At 44.2% G+C, this 9862-nt stretch overlaps 1 protein-coding gene across 3 annotated transcripts in view; it reads right to left on the bottom strand.

Moving 5' to 3' along the window:
• Positions 1-8042, bottom strand: part of itga7 (integrin, alpha 7) — a 28435-nt gene extending 20393 nt beyond the window's left edge. For all 3 annotated transcript variants that reach the window (XM_066671858.1, XM_066671859.1, XM_066671860.1), the window contains exon 1: positions 7635-8042. In XM_066671858.1, the coding sequence (XP_066527955.1) occupies positions 7635-7822 (188 nt within the window). In that variant the 5' untranslated portion in view covers positions 7823-8042. The remainder of the gene's footprint in view (positions 1-7634) is intronic.
• Between the last annotated feature and the right edge of the window lie 1820 nt (positions 8043-9862).

Below are 9862 nucleotides of genomic sequence, written 5' to 3'. Positions count from 1 at the left end.
CAGCAATGTGCAGTATCCTCTGGAGTGGCTGGATGTTCATCAGATTCACGAGGATGGCCTTGGCAGTGATCCTTTGATTCCTCTTGGCCTCTTGCCATACCATTCTGGCCAACACAGGGGTCACTTTTGGCTTCCTGCCAGATTTTAACCAGTGTGGGACTCTTTGTACTTTGCGATTATGCTTTGCACTGTCATGTGAAAATACCTGACTATGGCTTTACAGCCTTTCACCAATTCGTGAGCAGCCTTAGTGTGCAACCAGAGGTTCTCAATTAGCTCTTTGGTTTAACTATGGGTTGTAGCTGAATAGTAACTGAGTAGAGAACTGTCAGTTGTTCTCAGTTAATAGAACGTGCCAAAATATGGTATGGCATATAGGAATAAAAAAACAAAGTATGGTGGAACTAGTTATAGTTAAGGTAATTCTCCACATACCCTTGTGTGTGTGTGAATGAAATAGTGTGTAGACGAATTCCTGCAGTGGGAGGGGACTCTGTACTTCAATACTAAAGTGTGTGAGGAGAATTTAAATGAGTGCTGCTGCAGTAAGAGAGGGAGAGAGAGAGAGAGCGAGAGAGAGAGTGTGTATCAGTGTGATTTTTCTTGATCCTCCTGACTTTCTCTCTCTCCTCCCATCCCATAATAATAATGAGAGCTCTCCTCCTACCATCCCATAATAATAATGAGAGCTCTCCTCCTACCATCCCATAATAATAATGAAAGCTCTCCTCCTACCATTCCATAATAACAATGCGAGGTCTCCTCCACCTGCTCCCACCAGGGCCTTATTTAAAGGGAACTCTCAGTGTAGTCTGATCTATGTCTTTACCGTGTCAGATTCCCATCTGATCTCTGACTGGTTTGTGTCTGTCCTTCAGGCTCCGTTTGATCTCCATCTGATTTCTGTTCGATCGTCTGAGCAATGATCTCAGACACCGTTTGTTTTCCATCAAAGTCAGTGTAAATATATTGGACCACCTGGGTTAGCAGCTGTCTGACAAAATTCTAACAACCACCTGGAACACCACATCAACAACAGAGCATTCATCTGAGAAACCTGGTGCATTACTACAGTGCATTACTACTGATAACTGACACCTTAATTCATTAACATCAATATTTAATTAATTTTTCATTAACACTAAAGGCGATTGTCAAAAAACACTTTATAAATTTCAGAAAATATTTCCCCATTATTTGCGATCTCTCTGGTGTGTTTGTACACTGGAAAAAGCTCCAGTGTTTGTACACAGCCCTGGCTTGGTAAGAGGGGAAATGGCTCAGGCTTTTTTCTATGTGCCACTGGCAGAGCCATGAAAAACTGCATTTGAAGGCATTTGGATGGTGGGGAAATCTCAAAACATTGATGACTCATGAAAATTACTGAGGATGTTGCTCTACTCCTGCTCCATAGGTGGGAAATATTGACTTATTTTGCTGTTTCAGATTACCTAACAGGAACTGACTCCAACTTCTAGAGACGATGAAAGTAAACACAAACTGAAAGTGCTGCAAAACTAAACAGCTTGAGTTACAAATTCTTCCTTAATTTAAACAATGAAAAATATCTTGCAGACAAGTTCAAATTCAGCCACATACACACTACAGTGTAGTTTCACACTAGAACACACAGTTCCACCTTAAAAAATGTGTAGCTTAGGAATAAAAACCTAAACAAAGGGAGTTTTCTGTGAAAACAGCAGTTAACTGCACTTACAAAAATATATTTTAGGACAGAGAGAGACAGAGAGAGAGAGAGAGAGAGGAGAGAGAGAGAGAGAGAGTGACAGAGAGAGAGAGAGAGAGACAGAGAGAGAGACAGATATATATATATATATATATATATATATATATATATATATATATATATATATAGAGAGAGAGAGAGAGAGAGAGAGAGAGAGAGAGAGAGAGAGGGAGCAGGAGGGAGAGAGAGAGAGCGTGAGAGAGAGAGAGAGAGAGAGAGAGAGAGAGAGAGAGACAGAGAGAGAGAGAGAGGGAGCAGGAGGGAGAGAGAGAGAGAGACAGAGCGTGAGAGAGAGAAAGAGAGAGAGGAGAGAGAGAGAGAGAGAGAGAGAGAGAGAGAGAGAGAGAGAGAGAGAGAGAGAGAGAGAAAGAGAGAGCGGGAGGGGGCAAAGGAAAAATAATGAATTGTCTAGATGGGGGGGTGTTGGGGGCACAGTCATTGTCAGCTTTAAGTTGGTTTTCAAAAGGGGATTTTATTTTTATGTAAATAAGCGTCCGGTGGAGTGTTCAGTGGGTTGGGAATGTGTGGGAGGCACTCTATTTACAGCAAAAAACTACAGACAACTACATAAACTATAATGTGGAATAAACATTATAGAGCTCAATAAAATTATTTAAAAACAATCATAACAGTGAATCTGAATCCATCACATGGACGTCTACATTTGAATCCTATTAAACCGATGAGGCATATTTACATTGTTTAATGCTAATTATGAAAGGCATGTCAAATTGCTGTTGGCAGAGCAGCTCATTTGCATTTTCAGTTTCAGCACTTTCTCAGGAGACAAGGTTGAATTTTGGTTGCTGTTCATCTCTAATCAGTCCCACCTTAAATGGTGCAACCGTTACAGAGACATGCGAGAATTTAACTGCAGCAGCTGGTGATTCAGGCCATTACTTTCTTCCCTATAACAAAATCCACCTTGGACTGTGAGTTGTTACACACGGTGTCCACTCACTGTCCACTCTTTTAGACACGGACATGACTCGGTCCACCTCGTAGATGTAAAGACACAGGCAGTAGCTCATCAGTGGACACAGGACACTGTGGGCTGGGTATTTTTGGCACTGCATGGTTTAAAAACTCCAGCAGCACTGCTGTGTCTGATCCACTCCTGGATCAAAACACACACTAACACACCACCACTACCACCACGTCAGTGTCACTGCAGTGTCATACCAGCTCCCTGGTGGTCCTGTGGGGGTCCTGACCATTCAGGAACAGGGTGAATGGGGGCTGGTAAAGCATGCAGAGCAAAATATAGACTTCAGTCTGTAATTGTAGAACTGCAAAGTGCACCTACAGTCAGTGTGGCTGAGAAATTTGACAACCAGTGTCCAGGCAAGGAGGTGTCTTTAATGTAATGGCTGATCAGTTTATATGAATATGAAAAGTTAATAAACCTTTGATTTACAGCAGGACAGAGCTTTTTCTTCAGGAGCAGTGGACTGTGGAATGTGGAATGTCACTCTTTTTAGCTCAGAGCTAAACAGGAGTACAGCTCTTATATCACTATAAATACACACACACACACACACACGCGCGCACACACACACACACACACACACACACACACACACACACATTCTGCAGGATCTTGTACTGATTACAGCTCAATCAATAAAGCCCTCGGTTCTTCACCTTCACTGCTCTATTTCCAGTCACTGCTTACACATGGGGGACAAAATATTGGAAACACCAACAAATTGGAAACAATATTACACCACATAAAATCACTGAGCAGACATTTTATCAGAAACACCTACCACAGAGGTGCACTGTACCCCCCCCTCTCCCTCTCTCTCTCTCTCTCTCTCTCTCTCTCTCACACACACACACACACACACACACACACACACAAATGCACACACGCAAGCTAAACCTTACCCCAACCCTCACCCTAACTGCATATTTAATAATAATCATTCTCAAAAGGAACAAATGTGAAAAGATGTTTTGGCTCCATAGTGTGAGAGACACCTAGTATAAGCACATAGTACACACACACACACACTGTATATGACACCCCCCAAAAATACCCATACCACAGAGCTTTGAGTTGCCACGGTAACTGTCCCTTGTAAAAGCTCATTTACCAACAGTCACTCTCCAGTACAAAACAAACACACACACGCACACACCCGTGTCAATACTGTGGTGAAAATGAGACAGCACCTCAATATTATCTGGATAATGGTGGTCTCTGTGTTGGTCTCTGTGTCGGTCACTGTGTCGGTCACTGTGTCTGTCTCTTTGTTGGTCTCTGTGTCTGTCTCTTTGTTGGTCTCTGTGTCTGTCTCTTTGTTGGTCTCTGTGTCTGTCTCTGTGGTGGTCTCTGTGTCGGTCTCTGTGGTGGTCTCTGTGGTCGTCCCTGTGTCGGTCTCTGTGGTGGTCTCTGTGTCTGTCTCCGTGGTGGTCTCTGTGTCTGTGTCTGTGGTGGTCTCTATGTTGGTCTCTGTGTCTGTGTCTGTGGTGGTCTCTATGTTGGTCTCTGTGGTGGTCTCTGTGTCGGTCTCTGTGGTGGTCTCTGTGGTCGTCCCTGTGTCGGTCTCTGTGGTGGTCTCTGTGTCTGTCTCCGTGGTGGTCTCTGTGTCTGTGGTGGTCTCTATGTCGGTCTCTGTGGTGGTCTCTGTGCCGGTCTCTGTGGTGGTCTCTGTGGTGGTCTCTGTGTCGGTCTCTGTGGTGGTCTCTGTGGTCGTCCCTGTGTCGGTCTCTGTGGTGGTCTCTGTGTCGATCTCTGTGGTGGTTTCTGTTGTGGTCTCTGTGTCTGTCTTTGTGTCTGTGGTGGTCTCTGTGTCAGTCTCTGTGTTGGTCTCTGTGTCAGTCTCTGTGTCGTTCTCTGTGGTAGTCTCTGTTGTGGTCTCTGTGTCGGTCTCTGTGGTGGTCTCTGTGTCAGTCTCTGTGGTGGTCCCTGTGTCAGTCTCTGTGTCGGTCTCTGTGGTGGTCCCTGTGTCAGTTTCTGTGTCAGTCTCTGTGTTGGTCTCTGTGGTGGTCCCTGTGTCAGTCTCTGTGTCGGTCTCTGTGGTGGTCCCTGTGTCAGTCTCTGTGTCGGTCTCTGTGGTGGTCCCTGTGTCAGTCTCTGTGTCGGTCTCTGTGGTGGTCTGGGCAGTAGAGCCTGATTAAGCTGCACAGTTAGAGATGAGACTCTGTCTGGAACTATGACCAAACAAAGACCTCTTTTTTTACTGGCATGGTGCCTGTGCTGGTGCCAGCTCCAGCACCAGCTCCAGGACAGACACTTTGGTGGATAAGGAATATAAGCGAATATAAAGTTTATGTACACCTGCTAATCCAGCATTTTTCTGAAATGAAGACTGTTAACCAGGGTTTGTTGGTCTTTAATGCAGTAACACTTTGTGCTTTTCTTATGCTTAAGCTTAAGCTTAAGCTTTACACCTGGCACTGGAACATTACTGTGAAAATCTGATGGCATTCAGCCAGGTGAACATTAGTGAGGTCACGTACAGATGTTGAATTATTAGTTCTGGATCACAAACCCCACTCCAGTTCATACCAAAGTTATTGGATTTTTTTTTTTTGTGCATTTGTGGAATGTTGATCTAAAAGAGACAAGAGTTTATTCCTGAGGCTTCAGGCCGGAACTGGACCTGTTTCAGCTCAAAACACCCAGCTCACATTCCACTGAGAGAGAGAGAGAGAGAGAGAGAGAGAGAGAGAGAGAGAGAGAGAACACCAAAGACTAGGCTCCTATATCCCAGTGCCTTTATAAAGATGAGTCGGACATATCCTGTGACCTCACTTCGCTTCAGGATACACACACAAAATCAGTGTTTAACACACACTCGGAGTGGAGAGCTTAGAAGGCTTTGGGTGAATCAGGACTCCAGTTACATTCTGTTTTTGAAGTTGTGAGTCTTAATGTGAACGCTGAAACTGGATCTGAGTGAAGTTACTGTAACTATGACGATCGGCGTCAGTTCCTCTTTAATCCTGGAAATGAGTCATTTCTTTAAAACACATCACGCTCTCACGGATGGATGCCATCATTTCTGTTTTCTGTGTGTCAGATCTGTGATGTCATGATGATGTCACTTAAAACACGGGCTGAAAACACCACTTATCTTACCAGGTCTTTTTAAATCCACTATAAAAATATAGATGTGTTCAGTGATGTGTGATACTTCAGACTACATCACATACAGGACAGTGGTGTTTCTGACTGACACTGGTTTAATAAAGATAGTGAGCACACACAGACACACATGCGCGCACACACACACACACACACACAGACAAACAAACACACAGACTCACACATGCGTCAGATTGGCTCCAGTGCAGTAAACTGAGAATACAGATACAGTGAGAGGAGAGAGAGAGAGAGAGAGAGAGAGAGAGAGAGAGAGAGAGAGAGAGAGAGAGACTGTTGTGGTGTGTGAACTGAGAAGCAGTGATTGATGTGAGATAAAAGAGATTCACTAATTCTGACATCATCCATTATTCATGATCTGAAGGAGTCACTGCTTACAGGAAGAACACCAATACTGATCAATATCATCTCTCTCTCTCTCTCTCTCTCTCTCTCTCTCTCTCTCCAGACCAATGTCGCCCAAAATATACTCCTTTTTCTTCACAAACCAAAGTCACTATAGTCTTTACTCTCTTTTCTCTGAAGTCTCTTACTCTTTGATGTTTGATGACATCATGTGCTATAAGCGACTAAAATTCCTGCAGCCTCTCGCACTTACACTGCTGGGACATTCTGTGGGTCAGTTTTTTCACCACATCATGTCCTTAAGATGATTCTGGAAGGGTTTTGCTTACATTTCCCTGCTGATTTTTCTCAGTCCAGCTCTCGTTCACCGATGACAGGCTCTGGATGAGAGCTAGTGTTTTCATCCAATCACAGATCAGAAACAGGCACTCCCTCACTGTGCTCTATTCGCTGATTCAGCTGAGCACTTGAACCATCAGTAAATCACACAGGCACACACACACACACACACACTGCATAACAGTAATGAAATGTCTTCTTCCAGAGCACTATTCTCAATCACTCCAGCTCAATACCAATCACCTCCACCTCCACAACACTCCCTGTGTTCCACCACCCCACTCCAGAAACAGACACATGTATCTCTATTTATACATTCTCATTCATGTACACACTCCTCAGTGTCAATTTAAGAGGAAACGGACCAATAGAAATGCTCCACAAATGATCCAAAGGTTGCTGATTCCTTTTCTTTTTGGACAGTGATGATATGCAGTTTTTTAAAGAGATGGTTCAGTATTTTTTTTTAAATCTGATATCTCTCAGACGTTTGTGTTGTGTGTGTCTCAGTGTCATAAACGATATTTCTCTCAACTGAAAATAGAACTTAATACGCCTCAAAGTACACTGATAACAGAAGTTGATGGGCAGCTGCTCAGGCCCCGGGAGCTTTGGCTTTCAGCTTTAGAACAGTGACATCATTTGATTTTCCTATATAAGTTATTATATAAATATATGCGCACATGTATATGTTAAAACGTAGGACACAAGGCAACTCTACTCTGACGCCCAGTCCATTCACTCTGGCTTTAGGAAGGAAAAGGTAATGCAGCAGACTTTGTGTCTCCTGTTGCTCAGATATTTCCCCTGAGAAAAGAGAGCCGGGATCTCACCAAGGACTCGCATTGGATTTAATGCTGAGATAAACACTGAGATAAAAACACCATCATCATTAAGAACCTTCTCAGTTTTGGTCTGGACATAACTGTCTTACACCTCAGTTTTGTCTCATACTTCTCCTGAGACATCAACGAGCTAAAGTTGAGAAATAAGACTTCTGTCTGGAGTGTACAGATGTACACTGTGTAGATAGATAGATAGATGGATAGATAGATAGATAGATAGATAGCATGAATATGCATAACTCACCAGCTGTGTGGATGGGGAGATAGCTGCTGGTGAAGGGCGAGAGAGAATCCAAAGAAGCTGCCAGACTCTCCCTCTTTAGTCAAAGTCTCAGTGGTGTCCAGATTAAAACCAGAGATTAAACAAGAGCCAGAGAGCACCAGCAAGAACCGGGTGAGAACCCAGAACCCCAGCCTCGGATCCGGATCCATATCCCACTGCAGGACACTGCAGGACACTATAGAACACTGTCGAACACTGCAGATCACCGCAGGTCAGAGGAGAACACGTTCCACACTGACCTGGTCCTCTGGAGAACTCCCAGAACCATAAATACTCAGAGCAGAGGGAACCAACACCAGCTCCTGACCTTCTTTCTTTCTGTCTGTCTGTCTGTCTCTCTCTCTGCCTCTGCAGTGGCGTGGGACTGCGTTTAGTTTGTACCCCTCACTCTGAGACACACACAGAGGACAAGTGCCTTGAATAGACTGCTGACTCCTCCCCCCCACTCGTGTTCTCTCTCTCTCTCTCTCTCCCCTCTCTCTGCCCAGTCCACTCCCCAGTCACACTCTCTCTGGGGATTACTGTAGGATACCAGTGGAGGTTGTCTGGATACTTGGACGCTGCTGAATAGTAAAAAGAGGAGGGAGAGTGAGAGAGAGAGAGAGAGAGAGAGAGAGAGAGAGAGAGAGAGATTCTCTGCTGGCAATGCCATGGTGCTTTTTTTTTTTGCATTCCTAGTGTTTCACTTTTAATGCTGATGTGTTTTTTTTAATGTACAAATAGATAAATAATGTATTTTATATTAAGAGAGAGAGAGAGAGAGAGAGAGAGAGAGAAATGGGTTAAACAGAGTTAAAGTTTTTGTCCCAGTGCCAAAAACTCAGGTCCTTAATGAAACACTGATATATACTCCTGACTTCAGGGTGAATGGTCAGGGCCAAACGTCTGGCAGCTGAATAGACAGATATGCACACGTGAGGCAGACAAACGACAGACATAACAAACCACGAGACACAGACCTGGTTCTGAATCTCTCTCTCTCTCTCTCTCTCTCTGAACAATGGGGAGAACAAAGGAATCAGAGAAGGAGAAAACACAATTTACACAAACAATAGAACCCTTCATAATTACTGCACACCTTTGATCTCACTACTACAGCCACAAACTACAGGGAGAATCACAACCTATAAAACACTACAGCTATGTTCACAAACTTCAACTACAATCTACAGCTTAATCTACAAACTTATACAGCTACGAAATACTAACAAACCATAGTCACAACTACAGCAATCCCACTGGACACAGACTAAAGATATTAGAGAAATATTGGAAAGGTGCCAGAAGAGGAATTAGAAACATGAGATATTGGTTCTTTAAAGCAGCATCCATTTTAAATTTCTTGAAGAAAGTGATTTGTTTTTCTCTGGCACTTCCCCAAAAGCACCCACTTTTGCCATCTTTCAGACTGTGGTTCTGTATAAAGCCGTGTGTTTGGAAGCATTCAGCTGCAGCTGTTACTTTTGGAGTTTGGTCTCCTGCAGCTGTCAATCACATGTTCAGAGAAAAGTAAACATAAAAACAGACTGCTCCTGAACTGTTCTAAACTGAACCTCAGCTCAGGTGTGAACTGTTCTTAACAAAATCTTCTGATGTGACCTTCCGAGCCTCCGTTTCTGTAGGAGATGTGAGGTGTGCCCTCTAGTGGACAGTGGAGAGAAGTGCAGCTGTTCGTTCTTTTCTGAGCGGAGTCTCAACCCTTCTCAAAAACTTTTTAGAAGAGGACGCCTGGTTCCACTCATGAACACAGTGAGTTTTTCTGACTCGGAGTTACTTTAGAACCAGGACTCAATCTATCGCTGTGCTTACCAGAGAATAATGAGAGTAAGAGTAAAATACAACATTATACGATATTATTATGGGTTTGGGCGGCACAGTGGTGCAGCAGGTACTGTCGCAGTCACATAGCTCCATGGGCCTGGAGGTTGTGGGTTTGATTCCCGCTCCAGGTGACTGTCTGTGAGGAGTGTGGTGTGTTCTCCCTGTGTCCACGTGGGTTTCCTCCGGGTGGCTGTCTGTGTGGAGTGTGGTGTGTTCTCCCTGTGTCCGCCTGGGTTTCCTCTGGGTGACTGTCTGTGAGGAGTGTGGTGTGTTCTCCCTGTGTCTGCGTGGGTTTCCTCCAGGTAACTGTCTGTGAGGAGTGTGGTGTGTTCTCCCTGTGTCCACTACGGTTTCCTCCGGGTGACTGT

The sequence above is a fragment of the Hoplias malabaricus genome, chromosome 5 (genome assembly GCF_029633855.1).
Source record: "Hoplias malabaricus isolate fHopMal1 chromosome 5, fHopMal1.hap1, whole genome shotgun sequence".
NCBI lineage: Eukaryota > Metazoa > Chordata > Actinopteri > Characiformes > Erythrinidae > Hoplias > Hoplias malabaricus.
The sequence above is the reverse complement of the archived record's forward strand: the minus strand, read 5'-3'. Positions and strand labels throughout refer to the sequence as shown.